Genomic DNA, 27,874 nt, shown 5'->3' with positions numbered 1-27,874 from the left:
TATATATATATATATATATACACACACACACACACACACACACACACACACAGTCATTACAGGCCACTTCCATGAAGCATACATCCTTCACATCTGTCACTGTTTACCACCTCTCAGAATAAAAATAAAAGCTCTGGGGTGAAAAAGGCCATTTCCAATGTGTCTTAATCAGGATTCATGGGCACCTGGAGAATTTGGGGGACTTGTGAGCTCAACAAATAAAGCATGTACTGAATTAAGTCACGTTGAAGCTACAGCTGGGGCTACAGCGTCACCGTCGCATCGCCTTAACAAATGTTTCCGTTGTCTTTCATCAGCTGTTCATTAACTTGGGTGACGCGCGTCCGCAGAACAACAACGACACAGCGATCCGACATCAAGGAGACGCGCTGCTGCCTGCAAGAACGCAACGTTTTGGAGGATTTTCCTTCTCTGGTGCAGGCTCACTCAGAAAAATACTGCTCCCTCCCGTTCGTCCCCTCGGTTAAATCATTATGAAAATGCCTCTTTTCATGTAGAAAAGATTAACTGCGACACATGGGCGGCAGGAGACGAGGATCAGAGCCACGCTTTGCAGTAAATATTTATCCTTCTAATTTCTAGTCACGCCTAATCCATAAATATAACCACACGTCTATTTGTGTAGCCTCCATTTTAAAACAGTCCTAACTTTGATTTTCCCCCAACAGGCCCAGGGGGAAGCTGTCTGTGGCGAAGCCCTGGCTTGAATCAACAACCACTGGAGCATGGGAGGAGGAGGAGGAGGAGGAGGAGGAGGAGGAGGAGAGCGAAGGAAACACAAATCAATAGCTCACTGGGACCTCTGCATTCAGAAAGAAAGAAACCGAGATGCAGGGAGAGACGCGGCGGCAGCAGCGGGTCGGCTGGGGAAGATAAAGATTCAAAGGGACGAGGGGGGGGGGGGCATCGCCGAGTGAGATGCTACTGAGGAAAGCAAGACCAGTGCATTATGGGTTAGGCGCAGGATACATGCCGAGGTAAAGAGTGCATGGAGGAAAACAACTCGGCGCCGCGGGTTAATTTAGTTTTAAACAAACTGCTGACTCGCTCGGGCTTCCACACCCGCTCCGCTCCTCCCCTCCCCGACTGGTTCTCGGGGTTTTGGCAGCGCCGGCCTTCGAGACCATCTGCCCGTCTGTCTGTGCTGGAGTGGAGCGTTGGAGTGGCACTCGACCTGCTGTCACCAGCATCACATCGCTGTGTTCTGCTTGAATTGTGGGGATGACACAGACGGTTAACTTCAGCGTGAAGCCACCGCCACGTGAAGAAGCGTAATGGCGGACTCGCGCCTTTCCTATGTCAGGTGAGACTGTCGGCACTGACAAATGAGACGCTCGGGGTTGCGAAGTGTTGTGTTGAAGATTTCAATTTGATTACAGACTTTTGAGAGTTTCTGGAAGCTGACAGAGGAAACGTCCCCCCCACTTTGAAACCACAAACTAACCCGCACTGTGCGACGGAAGGTTAATGTCGGTGTTTACACACCATCCAGGTTTGAAACTGTCCTCCCATTGGAACGATCACTCTGCCCCTCACATCCTCGACAACTCTTTTCCGTTGAAAGTAGCTCCAGAAGTCAACGCATGTGACGAGAAAGTCGCCCAGTCGACAACACTGACGGCAGGCCTCCCTCCAAAAGTATTATCCTGAACGTGAACACTGAACACGGCTGTTGATAGCACTCCGCTCTGTATCTCCAGCAGCTTGCGGTCGGCTCCGGTGACGCTGAGCTGTGTGTGCGGCCAGAGACGGGCAAAAACACATCAAACTGTATTTTGATATAAAATACAAAAGACCCCTCAAGTAAATGTATGACAATAAAATAAAAAATACTGGCGTCAGAAAACGTAACAACATACAATTCAAGTATTTTGTATTTAAACTAGAGGAAATACTTGTTTATTGCAGAGCATTCAGGTTTAAAATTCAAAATACTTCAGTAACTGAAATACGTAGTTCAAATGCAAGTAACAGAAATATTGCCCATCTCTGTCGAATTTCAACAAATATAACAAACAATAAAACATGTACAACCTTCTCCAGCTGTAATGCAAGAACTCGCACCGGACAGTAACGTTGGAGTAGCGGATCATGAGGAAGTTATCACTAATTTCTCCTGCACTCGAGCCGGAGCACGCGCTCTCTAGAAACTACAGAAAACCTTTCCTGTCAACCAGCGTTCAGCCATTCATGTCAAATCTGTGAGACCCGTTTGACCTGCAGACAATGAGCAGGGCTAAAGTACAACAGGAGGTCAATCTCAGATCACGTTGAACGATCGAACAAGCAAGCCGGCCCCGTTTCATTAGATTGTATAATAAAGAAAAAGGCGGGGGGGAGGGAGAAAGCTCAGCAGTAAGTCTGACAGAGAATGCCCCGAGTGTTGAAAATAAGCACTATAAGTCAGCAGCTGCTCTCTCTCTCTCTCTCTCTCTCTCTCTCGGCCCTGAGACGGCAGAACATTGCTCGGAGCCGCGGGGAACGCCGGACGCCGTCCTGTGCATTCACGCCATCAGAGAGAATGGCAGGTTCTGCTGAGAGGCTCTGCATGTCAAATCCACCGCTGAATGAGAAACGTCCCTGAAAGACGCCCCCCCCCCCCTCCACCGAGTTGTCCGCCCGCACCTGTAGTTATAGCTTCGCCGAGACAAACTATTCACACTCTCGGCCTTTAGGGCTGCACGCATTGTACTTGAAAGGAAGGAACACAGCGCACATCAAAACCACCGGGCACTTTCTCATTCCTGTTCAGAGCCGAGTCAATCTCACCGCGAGCGGCTAAAGTGCTCCGTGGAACAAAGAGTGTGTTACTTTTTTTCCTTCTGTTTCTTCCTCGGAGACCATGAGGGAGGGAGACAAAGTCGGATTGGCTCGGGCTGAATGGACGGAGGAGGACCGCTGCCAGGGGAGCGTTCGCGGAGGTTTGAAATACAGGAAGAGGCGTCCGCTGGAAGGATGCGAAGGACGTCTGCAGGTCCTCGGTGAGACGCGGCGCTAAGTGAGGCCCTAATTAAAACCGCGTTATCTGTATTCACCGACACAGAGCTGCTGAATTATCTCGCCGATGCCACCGTCACGTCGGCCTTGTTGCGAAACAGCGGATGCGCGCGCGCGCCGCGAACGCATCGCGAGGATTACGGGGGTTGAAGGCGTCGGGCAGACGAGGCGCGCCGACGCTAATTGGCCTTGTTTTGTTTTGTTTTTTTCATTAATTCCTCTTCCAGCAGCTACAACTTATCACAATGCTGTGCGGTGAAATTTCCACAGCATCCTCCTCTCGTGTGTCAACTGCACCGGAAGAACCAAAAAACAGAAGGTGTTGACAATGTCCTGTCAACATGAACGAGGTCTCCGACACAATCGTGTCGCCCGTACTGCTGCACTTCCTTCCGGAGGTGGCGGCGGGCAGCCGGCGGAGACTTTCCAGAGGGCCTACACGTTTACAGGGCGCACGTTTTGGTGCGCGTGAGCGGCGACTCGGCCGTCCGGAACGCAGAGCGGCGGCGAGGTCGGTGGCCTCGGGCGAGGGGGAAGCGGCAGATCAGTGAAGAAGAACGGGCAGCGGCGAACGCCGTCACAGAAGAAGCAGTGTGGTGCTGGGACGGGGAGGGGAGGGGGGGTTGGGTCGCGCCATCTGCAGCGCAGGAAGGGAGGCAGGTGTCACAGAAAAAACGAAAAACTACATTATTTATTTATAGTGAGAGTGGCAATTTCTATTTTTTTTTTTCAGTTTGCCGTCTTTCCTCGTCTATTTCTCCCTCAGTACATCTTTATTACATTACTTTTGCTCTCTCCGCTTTTCCTCCTCGCGCTCGAGGTCCCCTCCACCCACATTGTACACACATTTACCTTTGAAAACCACACAAAAACATAATCAAAACAGCCTCCATGAAGTTGAGTCAAGCTCAAGGTGCAAAGAGGAGGCAGCGGGATTTCATTTCCCAGCCAACGAGGGCCGACAGCTGATTGGACCGGTTCATTTCCTCCTCGCCGCTTCCAAAACACAACACTGTGTTGTTTACCTGTAACTGTTTCGAATATGAGCTTCAGAGTACGGGAGGAGAGGGAGGAGGGGGGGCGGGGGATAAATCAGACAGTCGAAAGGTAATACATGATTGAATTTTTTTTGGAATTAAGGTGAGAATAAAACCTGGTGCCAGCAGCAGAGGCGGAGGCTTCTCAAGTGACTCAGCCATGAAAACGGTTTTGTTTTCTGGTGGCTCGTAATGGAAAGCACCGATGCCCTCGAGACTAAAACGGCTCTCGCGTACCTGACTTTACTTGTTTTTGTCTCCCTCCCCTTCCTCCCCTCCCCCCGCCTAGAGTAAACCAATCGTTTGATTTGTGCATATTACATCGACGCCCGCAGCCCATAACTCTCATGAGACGCTTCGAGGGGGCTCCGGCGGGCCGGCGGAGGCGCTTGAAGCCGCGTCGACCCCCGTTCACGCGGCTTCACGTCAGCCTTCCAGCACTCCATCGGATTATAAAGCGCTTTAATAGGACATATTTCCACATAATGTCTGAGGAAGAGCCTGCAGGTGAGTTGTTTGATGCTGTGAAAGACAACGCGCAGGACCAGGACTGTGGATAAAGACCATTAATGTCAGGTCTATTGGAAATGATGATGCCGCACACTTTTCATCTTCTGGAGCCACCGTACACGTGCGTAAGCAGATTTTCTTGGAGCCGATTAACAAAAAAAACAAAACAAAAAATGCAACTAATTGTAGATTCAACCACTAGACAATGTAATCCTCTTATCCCCAATTCCTACAGGACAGTCAACACAACATTATGACAAGAATGCAGAGACAAACAATAGATGCTATGACAGGAAACAAGCTTTGAAGAGAGCCAGAGTGTGTGTGTCTGTGTGTGTGTGGGAGAGAGAGTTGTGCTGGAGACTGAGAGACAGTCTTAAAAAAAAGAGGCTTCCTGTGCTTCACTGCCAGAAAACCGTGTTGCTTGTCTTGTTTTCTCGGCCCCACATCCCGGCAGAACCACTCCATTACCTTAAAGCCACTCTGCTGCTGCCATCTATCATCTCACCGGCGCTGGAGGAGTGGCCGTTCTGAACATATGGGCCTCCGGTGCATCTGAGGCCACATTTACACATAGCCGGGTATTCACAGAGACGAATATTTCTGCCCCTCCGTTTTCAAAAATAACGTCGTACGCACAAGATCGTTTTCTCAACCAGTAGAACGAGAAGGGTGAAGCCATGCCGACCAATCGCAATCCTCAAAAGTCGACAACTACGAATAACGCGATGGACTTCCTCTTCCTTTCAATAGTGAAACACGGCGCGAGTTTTCATTTGTTTGGAGCGACGGCGAAGTGGAGCTTCTGCGTCGAGTCTCCTTGGATTAGAAGGCAAATAAAGCCCTCGATAATGTAGATTGGGAATCACGACACAGGATACGGTGACGTTTGAGGACCTAAAACTCTGTTCGACCTCGTGCACATGAAAACACAGTTTTTATAGAGCTCCACTTTTTAGAAATGATCGTTTTCTGTGATAAAACCTCCGTTTTTGTGTAAATGAAAGGTCAAACCGCATGAATATGTATGCGTTTTCCCCCCTGAAAGAAAGCACACCTCTGGTACTTTACCATGCCGACCTCAACGAGAGGAACATGTGCAGCAGGAGCGCTGCTATTAATACGCATATGGATCTCAACGCTTTCTTGAACGCTACTTTGAATGCAGACTTCATAAGGCTCACCTGTAAAATATGACGCAATCCAATGCAAACGCTCAGACGTCCATTCCACCTTTGAAGCGATAATAATTCTCACTTTTGAGATGCATTAACTTGACGAAATGTTTATTATCGAGGTTGAAGTACTGGACTGCAAATACTAAAAGGTTTCTGAGGTTTAATGGGGGGTAAAATATCAGAAACACATTTCAGATATAATTCAGTCCGGTACAAAGAATATGGAACGGCTCTATTTTAAAAAGGTGTACCTGATAAAGTGGCAGATGAGTTCTTCCATACTCGCGCATTCTGACATTTAGATGAAAAGAAACTATAATCTTCCAATATTCCACCTTCGGGGGCAGAAGTCTTTGTGCTCAGCCGTTGTATTCATCGGCGGCGCGAGCTTCCCGGTGACATCTGAAACGCCACTAAGTACTGCCGCTGTTGCGGAGAGGGGAGCGGGTTCAGCACGAGGCGGACATTTGCCATTAACCTCGCTAATAGTCACTCCCGAGGAGAGAAAGCAAGCGAAGCTCAGAGGCCATTAACGCTGACGGGTTGCATCTCTGGCAGGCTGAGAGGTTCGGTTGCACTGCACCGAGCTGTTTACTGCGTCGAGCGGAGCGGTGCAGTGCGTCCAGCGGGGGGGGGGGGGGGTCCAAACCGAGGATGGGGGAATTAAAAAGATCAATGGCAGCAGCAGTTAATAATGTAACTGCTCTTTTAAAAAAAAAGGGAATAAAAGCAGGTTAAAGTTGTGAGTACAGTGCTGCAATTAATCGACCATTAAGCACCGGCAGTGTTTTGGGCTCGTCGCCATCAAATGACCCCGATCGACTGCTCGGCTCATAGCAGACTGAGCTTGTACATGAATAACTAACCTGCCAGCCTGCGATCAGGATGTTCTGGCTTTACTTCTGAGGGAGTGTCACGCTGTTTGTCACGTGTGCGCCCCCTACAGCTTCAGACCGTGAAAACCTTCCCTTAATGCTGCGGCTGCAGTCCAGAGCAGTACCACAATATAATGTATATTACTACTTAAAAATATACAAATGCACCTTTCTCGTACATACCACCACCCTTTGCACATTATACCGTATGTATGGTGTTTTCATATGTATGCATTTTTCTCCATAGTTTATATTCTCCTTCCTGTTATAGTGTGTTTCTATTTTTAAAAAGTGACTCAGAGCCCTGCGAAAAAAATATTCCAATGTGTCTGGACTGTTGGTCTGTGCACAAATGGCAAAATAAAAAAACCTTGAACCTTATGGAAGCTGACTTTAGTCCTTGTTTGGTTGCTACATTCCTGCTAACTAACACATATTATATTAAAAGAGCACTTCAGTGTCATTTTGATGCAAAGATTTGTACAATAGGACTGTTGCACGCAACGGGAATGAAAGCAATGCTCTGTTTGTGTAATTGTGAAAGTGCTGTAAAATGTTTTTGGCACTGAAATCAATGATCATGTTTAAAAATAGTGTTCTCATTATTGAGGGAAAAAAACAAACTAGCATCTTAGCTGTAAATCCTGCCGCCGCAGTTCTGAGTGTCACTTTGTGACCTCACTCCAAAAATACAGACAATTATGGACGATGGCATCTGCAGGATTGCTGCTTTCAAAACCCTTCAAGCCGTTGTAAACGCACCGGTGGTTTGAATTCCACATCAAGACAATGCATCTTGAAGACCTACTTCAAAATGTCCGTCGTGAATTAGCGGTTTCATTGTATATTACGGTGAGAATATTTTTTAAAAAGCAAGATGTGATAAGGAGGAGCCACAAAAGGAGTTTATAATTACGATCGGTATTAAAATGAAGTTTTAGGTTTGTAAAACTAGCAGGATTTGAAGTTTAAACCCCCAACACTCACATTGTTTTAGCTCTTATTGTGAAACATTGTCATACATCGAGGCATGAACAAAAGGGGATGAAGCCAATTTCCATTTCCTTTGCAAGACTTCACATGGACGTGTGCCTACATGCGTTTGTATGAGCCGTTGTATTCCTTTTTCTTCTTCTCTCACCCAGAAAACCGCAAGCAAGTGAATAACGTAGTGTGTGTGTGTGTGTGTGTGTTTGTATGCGAGATATATGAGAAGGAGGGTTACACTGCAGTCCAATAATAGTTCAATTGCAAACAAATTCCCCTCACCATGCTTCCCTCGCTCTCTCTCTACACAAGTTAATGCAATATACACAATCATATTTAAATGAAGGCGAGAAGACAAGGAGGAGAGGAGACGGATGGCTTGGAGGCGTCGGATGGGTGTGGTGGGGGGGGGGGGGTTGATTTACATGCTCTGTCAATCCCCTGTTGCTGGCGGATATGCATAATTCATCCGTTTTATTGACTGCTGGAGAATTCTATTAGGTGATAGAGTGATACTCCCAAGAACAAAAGATGACTGCCCTTTTCATGAGTGTCATCAGGACCGCTGTGTGTGTGATGAAACCCGCTTGGCTGTGTCCCGCTTGTCGAACGACGCGCGGCGCATTTTTGCCCGAGATCACGGCGTGTTTTTTTTCTCTCAACACGCGGACCGAGCAGCAGCAGGAGTGACGTATCCGGTCACGGCGCCGCTCCAGCTCGAATCGGAGAGACTTTGCTCAGAGCCTAAACGAATTCGAGGCTGGGATCTGGTGAATACACAAACGCCGCGTTACAGCAGAATGCAGAGTAATTGAGACGGCAATAGCCATCGTTCATTCAAGATCGTGGATATATATATGTATATGTATACACTTGAGATGAATAATTTCACACAAGAGAGCCGAGTGGAGAGTCTGTAGCATCTCCTGCGTGTCCGGGGAGAAATTATATGCGCGCATTAAAAAACAGATATAGCCAACTTCACAGTTTATAGGTGCAATTTGGTAACAGGAGTACGGTAAAGTGCAGCAGCTTGTCGAGCTACGCATAGTTAGTGTGTAGAAGACGCTGGCGACGAGCCAAAAATCCAGTGGCCAGATATATCCACGCAATTTTGGAGTAATGGTGAGAAATTACCAACAACCGCAGACACATTGATGCTGTTGGCGGTAAAAAGGGTCTGTTAAGAGGACTCTACTCACTCTATAGCAGTGTTCCCCAACCACCCTTGTTGAGTCCCTTGTTACCGGGCCGCGGAGAAATAACGGTCAGAAAAGAAAAAAGTTTTATTTTGAAAAAAGACCGGATACATCCGTCTGCGCGTAACCTCTTGACACGTTACGTGATAGTTACCCCAAAAATGAAACTTAAAGGTCTGTTTCAACTCGGTGTTCTGGATTAAAATCAAGGCAGAGCGTCCTTGAGATCACGAAACAAGCTCTGGAAACCCTGCCTCCGTTTTCAACATCCTGTCTTTGTGAAGCTAGGTTTAAATCTAGCAGTAGACCGGACATAAAGGCCTAATGCAGAGTCAACGAGACATAAACACACGTCGGGTGATGTTTTCTCCCATCACACCGAGATGGGACCGGCTCAGGGCTCCCACTAATTCGGCGTAATGGTGAGTTCTATCTTTAAACACTTTAAGGCCGGTCCGTGAAAATATCGTCTTTAGCGCAAAAAAGGGTTGAGGACCGCTGCTCTATAAAACCATATTCAATTCTGTCATTTTAAAATCATTGGATCTTGGATTACTTATGAATTAAATACTGGGATCAGACCACACGACATCAGTCTGTCAGGATGACAAAAAAAAAAAAAAAGTCCTCCGCGGTTGAGTGACGCTCAACGGTTCACTTTCATTCATAAAAATATGCTCCCATTCACAAGCGCCCGTCGTCACGTGGTGTCCGGTGGAGATGAGCAGCCCTGCCAGCGTTTTCCTTTCCAAACACACACACACACACACACACACACACACACACACACGTACAAGTATGTGAAGGCTGCTTGCTATGATTGGTCAGGGTCCAACAGGCAGTCTAAGATGTCTCTGCCAAGTCACAGCGAGGCGTCACGAGCGTGACGATCGGCTAATCCGACAAGGTGACCGTCTTTCAAGAGACGAGCGCATCGCGGGAGCGTGATCGCGGCGTTCTTGGGGCCTGTGAGGAGAAAGTATACAGTCGCTCTACAGAGAGATGTCAAATTCTCCACAACTGAGAGTCAGAAAACCACCTGTTGTAAATTTCCGTTCCAGGTTCCTTCGCTCTGTCATCGCGAGAGATCAAAGAGTTTGGGAGCCGCCTTCAAGTCCTACATGGCAATATGGACAGGTGATACAGAAGAAAAGCGCGATGTCTGTCTTCTGGCAGGTTGTGAACAAAAAAACTACTAATGAGACTCTTCAAAGACTTAAGACAGAAATCCTTTCTGCGGCACTTTTTTTTTTTTTTTTGAAAAAAAAGGACATTTGAAGGATTCCACTGTGCCTTTAAAAAGTATTCTCAAGTACTTCTGAGGAGTCAGTCAGCCTGCCGAACGACGAGTGAAGAATTACAGCGGAGAATTAGACATCTGAGAACCGGTATTGTCGGGGAAAAAAAACTTTAAAAAAACACCACAATTTATGTTGCACTTTCTTTTGGATCGGCTACATTTTCCTGTGACTCGGAGTAAAACTGCTTCTCTGCTGTTGTGAACGCAGAGAGAGAGAGAGAGAGAGAGAGAGGCAGTGAGCGAGAGAGAGAGTGGCAGTGAGCGAGAGAGAGAGGCAGTGAGCGAGAGGCAGAAAGAGACACGACCAAGTTGAAGCACCGCCGGCAGAAGCTGAATGTGATAATCCCCGCCGTCAGTGAGTCACCCTGCCTTCAATCGGTGGCTTTGACACATCTTTATAAACTTTCATCTCGTGTCTACAGCTTCGGCGACGCCGCTTTCAAAGCCCTGTTTGTGCTGAGCACCAAAGACCAATTAGACACTCTTTGCAGATTCACTCCCCTCCCTCTCTCTCTCTCTCTCTCTCCTCTCTGTATGCCACACTGATTCTTAATTGACAGCAGCTCTTCTATCTCTCATGTAATGCCTGAGAGGGACAGGGAGACTCTCAAGGAGAAAGAAGAAAAAAAAACACAAGGTTCCACTGCTTTCCGTTTTAATTGTCAATGTCGTATTAAAATCAAAAAGTCTGGGTAATTTATTCGCCGCACAATCCCGTTTCTACGTCCACTTCAAGACTTCCCCGGGTTTGTTTCCAGGGTACGCTTGCTAATTACCCGCTGAGGCACACCGGGGGGGCGTGTACGCACGCCGGCGAGCGTTTTGCCATCGATACGAGGTAGATTAACAAGTAGCTTTTTTCTCCCCCGTTGGAGGTCGGAGGAACTCTCGGAGGACTCGAGAGGCGTTGAAGACATTTAACTCGAGACACGGCGACGTGCTTGCAACTTAAGGTCTAATGATATTCGGGCCCGCACCACACCGGGGGCCCCGATGACCTTACAATTAATTTCACTGAAGGTGAAACAGAAAAAGAAAATCCCATTCTGGGCTCTGATTTAGATGGATGACACCACAGAAGTTGCGACGTTATTATTCCGCAGGACCGGTACACAGGAGTTAGGCCAACAAAGTGCTTTCCTGCGGTAATTGGGTGAGAATCAAACTCCCCGTGTCCATTGGATTTCTCTCAGAGGGGATTTGAGCTGCTCTGGGGCCGAGCTAATGAGAGCCAGAGGTGTGAGAGCACAGGCGCTGTGACGCTCTCCTCTCGGCTCTTAATTTGTCAGCTTCCCCTCTCAGCAACCACCCGGCGGCCTCGACTCCCAGCTGGAAGGGGCTCCATGGCGCGTCCAGGTAAATCCCCCTCCCGCCCACCCTGCCGGGACGGTCGGCCGAGAGGCATCGACACCTTAGGAAGCAGGCGCCGGGATTATGTCTCGCGTTAGCTTTTGGAGAGCGACGTTGTGCTCTCGGTATGCGCGAGACCCGGGGCACGGCAGCGTCCGGCTTTTTAGAGCAACTGCCGTCCACCTTGGAGGCCAAAGTTGATTTCCAGCAGCACCGGTTTGAGTTGAAGCTACAGCCAGAGTTCGCGCTCGTACCTTTCTTCCAGCAGCTTGTCTCCGAACATCCAGCGGACGTGCGGCACGGGGAAACCGCTGACCAGGCAGGGCAGCAGCACGCCGGCGCCCAGCGCCTTGGTCACCGACGCGGGCTGCACCAGGAACTCCGGCTTCCTGTCCTCTCCGGTTTCTGGGACGGGAAGAAGAAGAAGAAGAAGAAGAAGAAGAAGCAGAAGAAGAAGAAGATGAAGATCATAGGTGAGTAAGTGAAGCAGAGCAGCAATCTTTTTCACAATAGCGGGTGTCATCCTGACTTAAAAGCTTCAACAAAAAAAGGACCGATGTGTTCCCGACACCCACACCGACAACGGGCAGATGAATAATGTCCACGTGGACGTCTGGGACAGCTGAGCTTTCAGCTCTTTAAGGAGTTCAAAGCGATCCCATATAATTCCAGCTGCAACTAACTGGCTGAAAAGCACACTGCAATAACCAGAGGGTCGCCGTGTGACCGCAGCGAACACACGCACACGCACACACACACACACACACACACACACACACACACACACACACACCATCCGTTCATTCTTAAATCAAAATTCTATAAAGCTTAAACCAAGATTTTACACAACATCTTAACCCCAAAAGGCCCACGTTTTTTTACTCTCAAGCTGATTTTTGTTGCCACTTCAGAAGAAACCAAACAACTAAAAATGGATTTCCATCATTTCAACATCTGGTTGCGTCCAAACAAAATGTCTTGCAATTTCCTCTCAAGACTTTATCAGCTGTCCTTCCGCATGTATCCAGGCTTTAGCCAATCCAACACACACACACACACACACATATACATAGACGCACACACACCCTTGGAGGAGGCACATGGAGATAAAGACCCCGGGGGTCTTGTTGAAGTCTGATTTACGAGCTCTAATATCTTCTCTGTGCTGCCAGGAGCCTGGCGCTTAACAACTCAGTAAATAAAACTTCTGCAGGGGGAGACGAGACTCTGCCACAAAGGAATCCGGCCTCCTTTTTGAGCAACAGCTGAGTTACTGCAGCGTTGCTGATGACCTCGCCGGGACTTCCTCCCGCTCCCCCTGGCATTCGACCGTCTCCGCAGCGGAGCAGATTCCTCCTCGCTGCCGCCGGCGAGCGGCCCCGAAGACGCCGCCGCGCGCCGCTTTAATCAAAGTGAGGCACGGAACTGTATTTTAATTTACCGCACAAGTGGTTCAACAATAGAAGTGCGGAGATAATTGCGGTGTAATCAGGGGTGTGGAAATGTTTTGATTGAAGGGGGGTTGAGTGGGGGCAAGCCGGGAGGATTATTTTACTGTGAGATGACAACGGACACGTCGCGGCCAAGAAGTCCAAAATCATCCTAGTAAACGTAATAAAATCCTACATCTCAGCGCCGCGGGGAGGATGTATTTTCATTGGCCGACCCGGACGTCAGCGTCACGGTGGCTCGCTGGCCAAGAGCCAATCAGATCCTTCCATTTTGGATTATTTCAGTTTTGTTTAGCGAGGCAATGATCACCACTTTTGTGGTTTTTGAAAAGTAAACACGTCAACGTCAACATGAACGTTGACTTTGGCCCAGTGTTGAGCAGGGGTCGTCCTTCAATCAGAGGATCGGCGGTTCGATCCCCGGCGCCGCTAGCCCATGTTGAGGCGTCCTTGAGCAAGACACTTAACCCTAAATTGCTAACCCTGAAATCCTAAATTACTGATGTGGATTCTTGCATGGTGGCTCCTCCCATCAGTGTGTGAATGGGTGAATGATGTCATGTAGCGTTAAAGCGCTTTCAGTGGTCGCAAAGACTAGAAAAGCGCTACACAAGTACAGGTCCGTTTAACTACCCCACGGAGTGCACACGATGAGGCCGTGAGCCTCGAGGACGTCAAGAGGAAGCTTTATGGTCTCAATTTAGCCGGCAAACGCCCTTTTGAAGACGCGTAAAAGCTTCACGCCAACCCATCCGATATCAGTGTTTCATCAATATGTAAGTCTCACGGTGTGGGTTTATGTGGAAGGCAACATCAGGCTGGACTTTGTAAAAGAAAATGTGAAATTATTAACACTTATTTATCCAGGTAATGCTAATAGTTTGGCATATTGTCAGCCTGATCCAGCTGCTTGAGTCGGTTGCAGCGTGCATATCCGTGCATTTCATCCCTGCAGCATTCCTTCCTCCCCGGACAACATTTCCTCAAACTACCTGGCAGTACTTGGAGCTGGGCCTCGTCGCTGGCCTTGGACGAGCCCACGTTTTCCACCAGGCAGCGGTAGAGGCCGGCGTCGGCCTCGGTGGCGTTGGTGATCACCAGGGCGCCGCTGGGCAGCTGGAGCAGCCGGGCGCTCGGCTCCAGCGGCAGGCGGTCCTTCTCCCACCGGGTGAAGGGCACCAGGTCCGAGTTGACCTCGCAAGCCATCACCTGGTTGTTCCCGAGCTGCACGGCGGCCGGCGACGGCTGGCTGGTGAACCTCGGCATCCCTGAGAGACAACGACAAGACACGGATGTTAAAAACAACAACAGCATTCGCTTCCAACACCAACGGAATAATTAGGATTTCTGGATCATTTCAGAAGTGGGAAGAAAAAACTGTTCAAACGGTCTTCTATCGCCGACCTTCTTGGCATGAGCGATGGGATTCCGGCCTTTGACGGAGAGAAAGTAGCTCCTGACGTTATGCCTTCAAGGCTGCGTTTGAAATTCGTTAGATTCAACTCAACTTTCAACTCTATTCATTTTCAAAACGTTTGGATGTAAGCCATTCCTCTGCCAACGGACTGATCTCGGACCTTTAACAAATCAGCTCGGGAAATTTATACAAAACCATCCAAGTATCTGTTTTAAACTGTGGTCGGTTTAATCTTCAGAGCCGAAAAACACAACAGAACACCGGAGGCGACGTCTCGCAATCCATCGTCAGGATAGATTCTCAGGAGCAGGGAAAAAAAAGGGCAAAAAAAAAATGAAACCTCCCCCCACCTACTTCCCGACCTCATGCACACGCACACACACACACACGCACACACACACACACACACACACACACAACCTCCCACACAACGTTGCGTAGCACAATCGCTTCATGCTGGATGTTAATTTGCCACGCAGAGCGGCAGACACACAGCACTAATTAAAAAAGGGCCGGATCCACGGGCTGTTTGTGCTGCCGAAACCCCGACGCTCAACTCCACGCTAAATAATTATTTCCCGCGTTTGAAACCACTGATCTGAAACCAACACTCGCGGGCCGCGCTCGGGAAACAAATCGCAAACAACGGCTCCAAATGGAGAAAAAAAACAACGCACAAAATGGTATTCTCGGGGTTTATTATAATAAATAAGGCGGCCACTTCATCTATGATAAAATAATCATTTCATATTGTGTTACTTCCATGGAGGGCCTCTTGAGTTGTGGTTATCTCCTGCGTGTGTGTGTGTGTCTAAAGATGAAAAAAGAGGCTTGTTTTTCGTGTTATCTATTTATTAATGCATTTCTTTGCCTTGCTGCGACTCTGTGTCTCCGCAGGAAGTGATGCTGACGGCCCGCTGAGTGATGACACGTCGCCGCTGCCCTCTCTCACCTACAGACAGCTCTTCAAATCCCCTGCCAGGAACGGCTGAGGGGTAAATCACACTTTAAGATAAGGCCCCTGAAACAGCTACAGATTCCCCGTCTGCTCCGGGCCGACGTGCACGCCCCCCCCCCCCCCCTCCCCCATCCACACGAGCACAATAGTTCAGCTAATGCGGGCTTAGCCGATTCCAGTGCTGATATTATTTGTATTGGAGCTGCCAATCAACCTACTGTATAATCACGCCAGGGGAGAAGAAAAGCCTCCGCTGAATCATTTAGATTAGAGTCACCGAAGCTCCCCGCTGAATCCAATACGTTTTATGATTAGCAGCCGTGGTGCAGTCTGGGTAATCAGTCTCACCAACAGGAGGAGGAGTTCGGGGATGGATGGAGATGGAGATATATATATATATATATATATACACATACATGCTTCCTAAGCGAATGAATCGAAATGTCATGTTCTTTTACACCGTCAATTATGAGCTGATATGCACTCACAGGTGGTGCTTTATGTTTCCAGCGATGCCGCTATATGTCATTATCGTGACGATTCAAGCAAAATGTGCGTCATTGTCCTATATCTACCGGCGTGTTTCGTGTCCTTACAGCGAGTGTGTGCATCCGTTTCGTTCTCCTTTGGCCTCTCACTGTTTTCGCGTATCATTCAATGTTATTCAGTTCTCTGAGTGGACGATATGGAGACGGACGGCAGCTGATATGTAATAAGGAGGACAATATCTGCTCGACGTACAGTCGAGCCGACGTGTTTGTCCAATATCGCTCGACAAACACGGACAGAGGAACTCACACCGCCGACTCAATGCACTGAACACTCGGCGCTCTTATCGTCACGTATCAAGCACAAAACACTTGCAGTGACCTCCGAGGAAACCCGGGGCATCGGACCGGCTATAACTGAGAACGCCGCGTCGGCATCGGGGAGCAGTGACATTTGAAAAAAGATGAGGTCGAGGACGACGGTCCGGAGTTAATGCGCCTCGGATCTCACGGCTACAGATGGAGGCGCAGCTTTGTGTAACGGCTCGAGACCTGACCTTTGCCCCCCCCCCCCCCTTCACTTCCCGGAAAGAGGACGACGGATGTCTGCCGACACGTCCGAGGGGACGGCGGTTTCCCACAAAGACAAGTTCAGTCCGGATCCGAGCGGTTCTTCTGCGCTTCCCGGCTCTCGACTGACGGGTCCTTCGTTCCCCTGCCGTCTCTCTGGCGTGTGTGTGACTCGAGATGTGGACGGTGTTCACGAAGTGGATGCTTCACGTTGCAACGTCTCGCGCACGCATGTGTGTGCGGGAGTTTGTGCGACGCGCGTGCTGTGTGAACCGGCTAAGCGTGTTAGAGAGGGCGATCGCGCCGGAGGGAAGCGGCGAGCGTCGATGCCAGCACTATCGATCGCAATTAATCACAATTCTCCTCTGGAATCGACTGGGTGGGAGCTTCATCGCGCCCGCCCCTTGCTCAGCACATCTACCGGACAGCAACAACGTCTCAGTGGTCAGAAACACAATAATGAAGAGAGCTCAACGCTGATGGAAAGCATTAAACTCTCTTCTTTTCTTTTTTTTTTGTTAAAACGTAACTGCTGATCTATACAAAAATAAAAGCGGATTCCCGGCCGCCTTCCCTTTTGCGAAGAGCGCCGCTCGTTAGATTCAACCGAGCCCCCGACATCATCCGCGTTGGCTTCGCCGGCGCGGCTTACGATTCTCTGAATGCTAATTTCGCTCCGATGAATAAAATGGATGTGTCCATCATCGCGAGGAAGAAGACCTGCGCCGCAGAGAGAGCGGGCGAACGGGCGTAACCAGCGCGGCGTCGCACGCGCGCGAGCGCTTAAATCACACAGTTGGGTTTCTACTATTCTTAATTAAAATCAGGTGTAGAATAACAATGAGCAGCTTAATGGAATATGCACAAGGCTTTAAGGATCTCCCTCCAGATTCAACTGAATTAGTAACCGGCTGCCTTGCACCCGGGCTCAAAAGTACAACGGCACTCTATGTTACATATTTTTCAAGCAGTCGGTTTAAGTAATTAAGGGAAGAAGAAAAAAAAGCGGAACTGGCTTACATGTTGGCGCTGCCCAGAGGGGCTACACCTCCTTATATGGTCTCCAGCCTCACAGAGTGCTGTGTTTGGACTGGAGACATGAAATAACACATTTTCCACTGTGAAAATTTGGAACGTAAAAGAAGAAAAAGAAAAGCAATGTAAAAAAAACAAAAAAAAAACACAGATGCACCCGAGCGTGCTCATATTTTCCATTTAGCCTGGAACTGTTTATACCCAACCGATAAGATCTGACTTGAGTTCGTCTGAACGGAGACGGCTGCACTTTATCTCCGGCTTTTCAGAAATTACCCTCGAGTGACTAATCGGGGGCCAATTACACCGCCGTTGGTAGATTTACCCAAACATTGCTACCGGCGGGGTTTCATTCATCAATACAATTATGGAAGCATTTATTGTGACATCAACAAACTCTGACTAGTTTATGATCCAGAGGCATGATAATAAAGGCCCATGTATAACATAGCAGGTCCAAAATCTGCAAGAATAGAAAATTAAATCCTGGCGGCCCGGCGCTATAGGAACAGTCTATATGGTAATTCTTCAAATGCACAAATGTGAACGCAGCAACTGATAAAAAAAAAACATTAAAAAAAACTAGAATTACTAAAAACTGCTTTGCACAAAGCTTTGTTTTATCTACTGTAACAATTTGGCCGTCAACACAAACTGCAAAATACACCAAACTTCATGCTAACGCTGTCAAAAGTCGATATCATTAAGAAGGACTAACGCGTTGTGCCCGTGCCCAAAGGCATTATGGGATACCACCCAAAACCATGAACGCTGCAACGTACCTCAACTCTGAGGACTGACCAGTCGTTTGTGGGGTTTTCCCGCCGCGGCTAACGGCCGCCTGCTAGCACAGCGAACAGTCGTTTGAAATCCAAGTGTACCTGAATGCAACACTGGCGACATAAAGACCAGCAGAGAAGAGCTATTGGAGATTTTATCCGGCGGATGGACAATAAAGCTCGGTGGCAGAGCGATCGCGGCAGTAAATGTTTGTCTTTGGCGCGAGTGCCTTACAGTCAAAGAGCAGGGCGCTCTCTCCGGATTTGACATTTTGCAATCGTGAACAATCTGCAGGAAGAAATGCATCACAAAAGAGCCGAGAGATCCCAATTCCTCCACTGATGAGAGTCAGTAGAGCAGAATGCAACACAGCCACAACTGGGACTGTCGTTGTGATGGCGCCATCATTTCCACTACTCCCCCCCCAACCCCTCTCTCTCTCTCCCTCTCCTTCCCTCTCTCTCTTCCTCCCTCAAATTCAACAAGTGCCTGGCCATCCTCTGGGGGTTGGTGAAAAGTCATTCTGGGATATGTGGAGGAAATCAATAGCTGGAATTGAAGCGCACAAGTCAGGTTGAAGGAAAAGTGGGTACACTAAGAAAGTAGATTAAAGCCCTTCGGGTCAGAATAATGCCTGGAATGCAGCGGCTGTTACAAATTGATATTTGCTAGTGTATGACCGTCCAAAAAGCGCAATAATCCTTCCTCCGGTGCAATCGCTCCGCCTTTCCCGTCAACAATGTCCTTTCCCTCTATCAACACATCTATTACAGTTTTGCCTCCGCACACAAAGACAGAACGGGCGACTACGATCCTATTGTTGGCGCTTCTATGAATTTCAATAGACGGAGCCAAATTCGAGTTTGCCGAGCCCCCCCCCCCCCACACACACACACACACACACACACACACACACAGAGGAAAAAAAGAACAATTTCAACCAGTGAGGTGTTAGATCCAAGAGTACATTACACTGAGTGTGAAGACATCCCATCAATGGCAATGAGAATGTGAGACTTGGACAGGAGAATGGGAGGGAGGAGGGGGAAATCAAGCACCCCCCCTCCTCCAAAAGAAAATAATGTCCATTAGATGTATTGGCTTTGAGAAGCGTGTGCGTCGCCAAGGTCTAAATGTATTTCCCTGCTGTAAAATCTCCCTGTACAATGATGTACAATACGTGCTTTATTCAGCTCAGTGCCTCTTTCTGTTCCTGCTCCCTTTAAGGCCAGCTGCAGCGTAAGTGATTATTAATTCCCTAATTAAAGGTTTCGGAGCTTCGGGGGGGGAGGAGATATTCCTCCATTACAGGAAACGGTGCCGTGCAGCCGACGTACCCGAGGTTACAGTCTCGCCGCGCAACAGGAAAGCAGCGCTCGCACCTCATTGATCGTTTGGATTTGGAGAGGATTTAATAATAAAAAAAACGCACAATTCAAAAAACAAAAACTCCGCTGAGTCACAGCCAGTTGTCAGTATTGTGGTACGCCGGCGCATTATCATCCAATATTTACCACCGCAACGCATCCCGCGCCTTTAGACAGCTGAAAGTTTTCAACGTGAAATTAGTGGAGAAAAAGTTGGTGTTGGTATCGGAATATCATATTCTGTACACCCCGAGTGTGAATTATTCATATTATATATATATATATATATATATATATATATGTATATATATATATATATATATATATATATATATATATATATATATATATATCGCAGTGGAAAACAAAATAAAGATGAAAAAAAGACTTGCATCAACACCTCTCTGTCGACTAGCGCTGCATATTACAGGCTGCGCTGCAGCGGGATCCACCGTGCGGTTGTCGTGTTTGATTGCGATAGCGTGCGCGTTATGAATCGGTAAACGATGTAAAAGAGGGATTCGATTTAGACGCTTCTGCGTCAGTCCTGAGGATTACATGAGATATAGTTACTTCACTTATTTGAGTGTCCAATAGCAGGGTTTACGTTTGACTTTTAAGATCGGTGGGGTGATTCCTTATGGGCTCTGCTAGGCCCAAAAAAATGTTCAGAGGGTTTAACAGGAGAAAATAAATCCCCTATTGGTGAATCTTTGGTCACGTGCGATTACCAACACAACGACGCGAGCGAGGCGGTGAACAAGCGCCGGTTGCGTAAGAGACAGATGCTGATATTTCTGCTATCAACCTTTAATTGCATTGTGTCAAACGCATTCCCTCCAAACAACACAAAGACAACATTGTTCACCCGATATCGCTCTTATTAAAAAAATAAAATAAAAAAAAGGCACTTCAGGACTAATTGCACCGAGAGGAAAAGAAAAGGAGTATTCTATCTCTCTGGTGCAGCCTCCATCACTGTGGGGTTCAGCTTTGATGGGTGGTGCTTTAGTTGTGTTGTTAAGTGGCTATGCATGTTGCAGGGAGACCGCAGCATGAATTCTTTAAGTCCTCCGCCAAGAGGGAGGTTCACTTTAATACAAATATGGGAAATTGAAGGGCTGATTGAAGGGTTTCACGAAGGAAAACCTCAATGTTTAAATACAAACTTTGCACGGCGCGATAGGGGGTTGATGCAATAGATGCACAGCCAGCAATTTATGAGAAAGACTGCGGGTGTTCATCTAAAAATATACACATACATGCGTGCTCAGATCTGCACAACACACGAGGAGGGGGAAGACAAACAGAGTTTACGGCTTCAAATGCCAAAGAAAAGTCAAGGAGGAGTGAGAGGAACAGGAGTGGTGAGGGTCCCGTCAGCGGGTAAAAGATGTTTGCTGATGTTTCCGCCCTCGCTCGACAGATAAAAGGGGAACGGCAACCTTAATCCTGTCGGGGATAGGGAGGGGGGGGGGGGGGTCTGACAGGTGGGAGGTCTCAAGATTGACAAGGAGGAAAACAGGATTAATGAATGAATGTGTGTTGGAGTCTAATAAAGGAGTCAGCGAGGCCCTGCATCATGCATGAAGCCTGACACGGCGAGGAAGTGATGAACCGGCGCCGCGTCTGGCTGCGTCGGCGCGTTTGTCGGGAGGCGGCCGCGACAGAGAGGATGCCGGGACCATAAAACCTCGTCTGAAATGTTCATTCATCAACTATGTTCAGTTTCCGTCAGATCCAAACAGCTGTCGGTTACAAATAAACACACGGCAAAGGAAGCGGTTTACGACGGAGCTAAATATACTTTTTTTTTTAAAAAGCTTACTCCAAAAAACCCTGAGGCACACACTGGAACAACATGTAGGGAAGTCGTGACGGGAGAATGCATCAGTACTTCTGAACTCCACGAAATGTGCGCAGAACAGTGGAAACCGCAAAAAAAAAAAAAAAAAACAGCGAATGTGCACTCGGTGAACGCTGGTGTGGAGGACACGCCTCTTCGGGACGGACAAGGTGGCGTCGCGTGGGAGTCTGGCGTAAGGCGGCGGCGGCTCTCGTTTGATCTGCTGGGCTGTAAAATAAATAAATAAATAAATAAAAAGGCCCTCGGGTGCAGGCGATGACTGCAGGATGGCATCCTGACCTCGTTACCAGTCGCTGTCTCCAGTAAAACAAAATAATAAAACACTTGGTGTCGCAGAATGACACAACAATTGGAACATTTTCCAGCGTGACAAACCTCTGAGACAGTAACACAATCATGTCAACATCATCATTGTGGAAGAACAAAAGGACGCAGACAGAAACTTGGAGGTGGAGTTGGAGTGTGTGTGTGTGTGTGTGGGGGGGGGGTTGATCCACAGCCAACAGACACCTTTAAAAGTGTGTTAAGTCAACTCCTCAGGGCTCCACGTCTCTGATCGCTCTGAGCCCGAGGGGGGGGGGCGGGATATCTTTAGCTGCTAAACCGCTCCGGGTGCCGAACCAGATGTTGCACAAAGCGCGCCCTTCTAAACATTTATGACCGTCAGCGGACGAGCCCCGAGGCGCAGCTGCTGTTTAGAGGACACACTGCGGAGGAAGAGGAGGAGGAGGAGGAGTCACCGGCGGCCCGATTACTACGTTCATCACTCTTCAGAAGCGATTCCTCGCATTGTTTTTGTTCTTCAGGAAGACACTATAACACGCTCTGAACAAACGGCGGCACCGCCGCCTCTCCATTGTGCGCGTAACGCGTGTGACAAAGCGGCCGGCGTTTTGATTGCCGGATTTGCTTTTGTGCGTGTAGCGTGGTAGTGAGCGCCGGATGAAATAAACACGCGATCAATTGTGCCTTTGACGGGGGAAATGACACGTGCGGCTGACGCGCAGTCGGCGCTCTTGACAGCTCCCGATTGTCTGTCGAGGCAAACAGACGAGAGGAGAGACTCGGAGGATGGTGACGGGTGGAGGAGGACTCGTGACGGGGCCGGGTCATGGGAGCTGGTGCTCAAGAAGCAGGCCGTCCAGATTGCCAGTTCAGAGAAGAAGAAGATGAGTGTTGTAGGTCCATAACTGTAAACATCTTGTTTATTATGTCAACTATCTGGAAGTGGATGTCATCTTCACTTCAACTGGTTGTATTTGAAGCAAGTCATGCGTGGGAGGAATGATTATCATCAGGATATCGGTACGGAAACAATGTCCTTTTTCTTTTTTTATAAGCTAACATCGAGCGCCACGCGCGCTCGTACCATGATGGATAAAAAATAAAAAAAGTGAACGAAATCCAAGGAGCTGAAAGGAAAATGGCGACGAGCCGGATGCACACAGACTTGTCACAGGTGCATGACTTATCACGCACAGAGAGCGTCGAGTCTCAGTTGATAGATCGTGTCATTGAGCTGTCGGGGCATTTTTTACTAAAATATTAGATTCGATAATGTTTTTAAAGATGTTCCTCACTTGCTTAAAACAGCCCGGACCGCATACAATATAGGTTATTTCTATTAATTAATACGAGACGAATGAAAAACGTATGTTTGGCAAAGATATTTGGAGCTCTTTTGATAACTAAAAAAAAGGAACTAGTACCTGAATAAAATATTTTGAGGGTCAGAATCATTTTTCCCGGACAGGAAAATAAGTGACGTGCTGGAAAAGATGGGAAAACGGAGCTACTCCTGCATGCACTCATTTTGTAATAAATAAGGTACATTTATCTTGTCTCCGTTTTTTTCCAGCTACGGCAGAGTGTGCATTAGGTTATGAGATGTTACGCACATCCTGGTTATGCCATTCATTACTCATGTCAGTTTAGCAGAGCTCTAAAAGAGGAAAAAACTACATACGATACACTAGATTTCCATATTCAGGAGACTCAAATCAAGTCTCTTTAGCTCTTTGCCTTCAAGCCTCAGGTCAAGTCACAAGGCTACAGCCAGTGTGTAACACGCTATTTTTCATACTTACTGGATGACATCATGTGGTACAGTTCGTCGGTGAGAAACTGCTTATGAATACAAATAACCAGACAGAAAATTAAATACCTGACAAGACAAGCTACTGCCTCAAATTCACGTATCGCCCAATGTTTATTATTCACGACTGTGTATACACGTGTGTGAGCCTTAACAATCAAAACCATGAAACCTGAGATACACATTTGATGACTCTCTGTCCACTCTTCCTCATACGGACCAAAATAAATAAATAAATGCCAATACTTGTGACGAGCCAGCCGGACAGAAACCACACCCACACAGCCGGGGTCATTGTCCGCTTTGGAGAGCTTTTTTTATGCTTTTTTTTGGTTATTAATTAGAAACTAGCATGTATTGCTGAAACTTGAGTTGGTTTTCTCTTCCAACAAATCTGCAGAATATTCTCTTGATTGGCAGATTCATACATTTCATCAAATCTTCAAGGCGGCGTTCACGGAAGACAAAAACCATTTGAGAAAGATGGAAGCAGGCGATTGAGTTTTCTCAACGCGACTTCAGTCCGGGACGCATTAACCGTCGAGTCCGTGGCGCTCGGCTCTCGCTGGCACCGGGACCCGATCAGCCGGACCACATGCCGGGCGAGCTTGGCTCGCTTTGAGTCTGCGTCTCGGCGAAGATGGATCAAAGTGTGGGGCTCCAATCCGGACAAGGGAAGGAGGAAAAAAAATGGGACTGGAGCCCAGCTGAGACCTGCTGTCCGAGTCCCGAGTCCCTGCTGATGGAAAGCCAACAAGCCTGGACTTTGCCGCTACTAAATCAAAACTTTTTAAAATGACAAAATCACGGGGTAGACTTTAAATCATGAAGAATGTATCGGAGCATGTCAGTCACAGAATAACCGGGTCTTTGTTTGCCGCCATTTTTTAGAATAAAACAAGTCTACAAATACTGCAGGGAGGAAGAGTTAACGGCAACGGATGTAAAGGACCCGTCTCGCTTAGATCGGGAGGGTTGCACTGAAACGTCCGGCGTGACATCACAAAAAAGGAACACGCATTATTTTATTTTTTAATCAAGTAGGTAGCCACGCCTCCGGGAGCCGAGAGGAGGCGGCCGTGCGTGTCCGCGTCGGCGCGCCAGCGTTTAATCTTCCTCTTCCTCGTGTATCACACGTCGTCTCCCCTGCTTCCCGTTGTGCGCTTCACCTGTTCAGACCTCCAGCCGAGCCCGCTCCCCCCACGGCCTCCGGGATGAAAACGAGCCCTTTTTCATTACAGGTAATTGAGTTGTAGCTGAAACAATACTGATTGCATCAGGGCCCCTTAATCGCGTTAAGGTGTCTTATTTTATCACCGGGAATTTAGCTCATTCTCGGGCCCGTTTCTGAGGCCGACCTTCCCCGCAGAGGTCGTTGCCTTGGGAGACGGCGGCCAGCGCCCGCTCCCATAACCCGAGCGCAGATAAATGTGTCGGCAGCGCTACGAGCGTACGTCCCTTCGCTCGCCGTCTCCCCTCGCTGCCTCATCGGAGAGGAGAGGGGGAGGAGGAGGTAGAGGAAGAGCGGAGGAGGTGAGAGGTAAGGGGAGGACGCAGGGAGGAGCTCAACCGAGTCGCCTGCCGCGTCAGAGGAGTCACGTGCGGCACAACGAAGGACGCGCCGCTCGGAGCCGGGGAAAAAAGAGCGGCCATCACCGCCTCCGTCCTCGCGTCCTTCATCGAGTGCTTGTTTCCTTAAGCCCCTCCCCCCCCAGCTCCTCTGGAATGAAGGGCCCCTCTCCTCCCTCACCCTCGGCTCAACAGGCCGTCCAGATAAAGGAGGCAAACACACCGCTGTCCTGCTGTTGATGGACACACAGATACGAGCTGAAGGGATAACCTCTCCCTCCCTCCCTCCCTCCCTCTCTCCGATCCCTTCTTACAATTCTTTTCCCGCCTCTCTTCCTCGTTCCACGGATTACTCTCCACCGCACGTTCATCCAGTTTCCGACCCCGTTCCCATCACCTCCTCCCCTCTTTGCCCTCCACCTTCCCGCCGCGTGTTTCACGCGGGAGCTTCTTTTGTTTGCCGGAGAGGGGGCATGCTGCTGCCGGTCTCTTATCTGGGGGGGGATGTTGGCGGCACATCTGTAGATGCTATCGGCCGGCCCTGTTGCTCTGTTTATGCTCCAGCCCTGAAAAGAGCAGCTAGCGGGGGAAATAAGAGGGATGGAGGAAGGAAGGGAGGGGGATGGAGAGGAAGAAAAAATGGAGGATGTTCCTCAGCAGAAATGATGAAGTAGGGAGAGGGAAGTAAAACCAAGACCCGGAGATGTCCAAAGAGAAGGTGGAGACGAGGCTTTCAGTGTGAATTCCACCCTCAATATAGCACAAATATGAAAGGGCACACCACTTTCCCTACAGGACTTTCCTCGTTTGCGTTTGATAGATGGGAACTAAATGCAAATGTGTCAAACAGTAACACACAGGCACTCAGCAGACTTGTTCTTTGGCATTTAGTACTCCGCTTTAAAACAGTGTGTGGGTGTGTGCTTCAAATTATACCCCGGGGGGAAGCCGAGGTAGGACAAAAAGAGAGAGAGAGATTTGAAGTGAGCCGTGTTTAAAGAGCACTGTTGCACACATGCTGGCGTGTTTGTCGAGAGAGTCCGTTTCTGCAGCTGCCATGTGGAAAATATCAACATGGTTTTTTTTTTTAGGGGTTTTCTTCCTCCCGTGGTGCCGTTGATAATGAAATGCGTCGTGCAGACACAATGAGGCACGCTCAGGCAGTCAACCGTGCCACACAAAGCATCCGCCTGAGCCCTGAACTTGAAGGGGAATTGTCTTTTAAAGAGTACAAGGCGGGCAAAATGGCTGCTGACGCGCCGCCGTGAGATGGATGGGTTCCTCCACGATGCGCTTCTTCTTACCGGGAAGGACTGGCAGCTCGAGAGCAGCAGATGCTTCTGAAGTCAGCGATGATGTCACTCGACGTGGCTGAGGGCGTTCGTCATTGTTACTACGTCCACACTTAAAAAACACACACACACACACACACACACACACACACACACTCGTGCAACATCTCTCGCGCAAATTTCAAATTCCAGGCCAAAATACGAAGGTTTGTTTTGTGCGTGCAGATAACGAGAGTTTAAATTTAGGATCGACATCCCGCTGACAGGGTGAAGTTTTAATGGAGAATAGACTTTGAGAGTTGATTGACAGACTGTCAGGATTCATCAGGAGGAGAGGAGCTGAAATTCAAGAGCAAACGCTGCAGAAGAAGAACGGGAAGGTATTGGCTGGATGATGAGAAGTGTACACGCCGGGATTTACTCTAACAGGCGCACGCAATCAGCTGTACTTACTGTCAAGAACCGAAAGATCAGAAATTCTGTTGATTTTTTTTTCTTCTTCTCTTCTCCAAAAAATTCATGTAAAACATCTTCCCGAGATGCTCCAGTGAGCCGTCGACGACGTGACGAACTGACACGACGGGAACAGCGATCTCTCTCCCCGCGAAGACGGAAAACACAAAACACACTTTCAAAGTTCATTAGCCTCGTCTGGTAAGACGCAGATGCCGCGCGCAACGCTGATTAAACAAACGGCGGCAAACACAGACGTCAAAAAAACGCACGCCGCACATATTAAACAGGTGGGGGGGGAGGCCGACGCTCATATTTGACTGAGAATCGCACGAAGGCTTTTTATAGCCTCGGCTCTTTTCACCGCCGCCAACAGGTAGTTTGTTTATCGTCTTATTAAAACCTGCGACTGGAGCGGAGCCGTTTAGCGAGGGCAGACGTGGCCACGCGGAGGGAAGGCGAAGTATAGGTATTGAAACGTTCACAGCGGGGGACGACGGCGAGGAAGACGACGCGACGGCGAAGGCAAAATCTAATCCATCACTCGGGCCCGAGTGGAAAAGGATGCAGCGGATCTCAGGTACACCTGGATGGCCGGACGGAGCGATTACTCCGGTCCGTCTGCAGAGCGTCGCCTTCAAAAAAAACAAAACAAAAAACGAGCAGATGTTGCGTCGAATGCCTCTGAACAAAATCAGCCTCTGGCGAGTCTTAATTGTACACACACACACACACACACAGTGCATGGGAGCGTTCGTGTTCCTGCATCATCCAACATGGAGACCAAACCGTCCAAAGCCCCCCCCCCCCCCTCCTAAAATAAGACGTGCGCTTGTGTAATACATATTTCACCGATACAAATTTGTCCGGCGCGTTCCCGTCCCTTGAGCGCACGGTTGCGCAATCCCCCCGCCCCGAAGAACGATTTAGTGCACGTGCATTATCATCAAAGACAAACGCTTTGATGCAACAGCTGCATCCACGCCGGCTGGAAAAAAAATGGAAGAGGAACCTGAGACCTGAGGGCTGAAAATGCAGCGGCGTCACGGCAGCGTGAGATATGAAAAATACATAAAGG

At 48.6% G+C, this 27,874-nt stretch overlaps 1 protein-coding gene across 10 annotated transcripts in view; it reads right to left on the bottom strand.

Annotated features, from left to right (window-relative positions):
- Positions 1–27,874, bottom strand: part of neo1a (neogenin 1a) — a 148,541-nt gene that overhangs the window by 58,453 nt on the left and 62,214 nt on the right. For all 10 annotated transcript variants that reach the window (XM_068571464.1, XM_068571485.1, XM_068571471.1 and 7 more), the window contains exons 3-4: positions 13,898–14,173; positions 11,709–11,859 (exon numbers count right to left, since the gene is read on the bottom strand). In XM_068571464.1, coding sequence (XP_068427565.1) covers positions 11,709–11,859; positions 13,898–14,173 — 427 coding nt within the window. The remainder of the gene's footprint in view (positions 1–11,708; positions 11,860–13,897; positions 14,174–27,874) is intronic.

Source organism: Clinocottus analis, unplaced genomic scaffold (genome assembly GCF_023055335.1).
Source record: "Clinocottus analis isolate CAN_PGR_092001 unplaced genomic scaffold, fCliAna1.0.p SCAF_1, whole genome shotgun sequence".
Lineage (NCBI taxonomy): Eukaryota > Metazoa > Chordata > Actinopteri > Perciformes > Cottidae > Clinocottus > Clinocottus analis.
The sequence above is the reverse complement of the archived record's forward strand: the minus strand, read 5'-3'. Positions and strand labels throughout refer to the sequence as shown.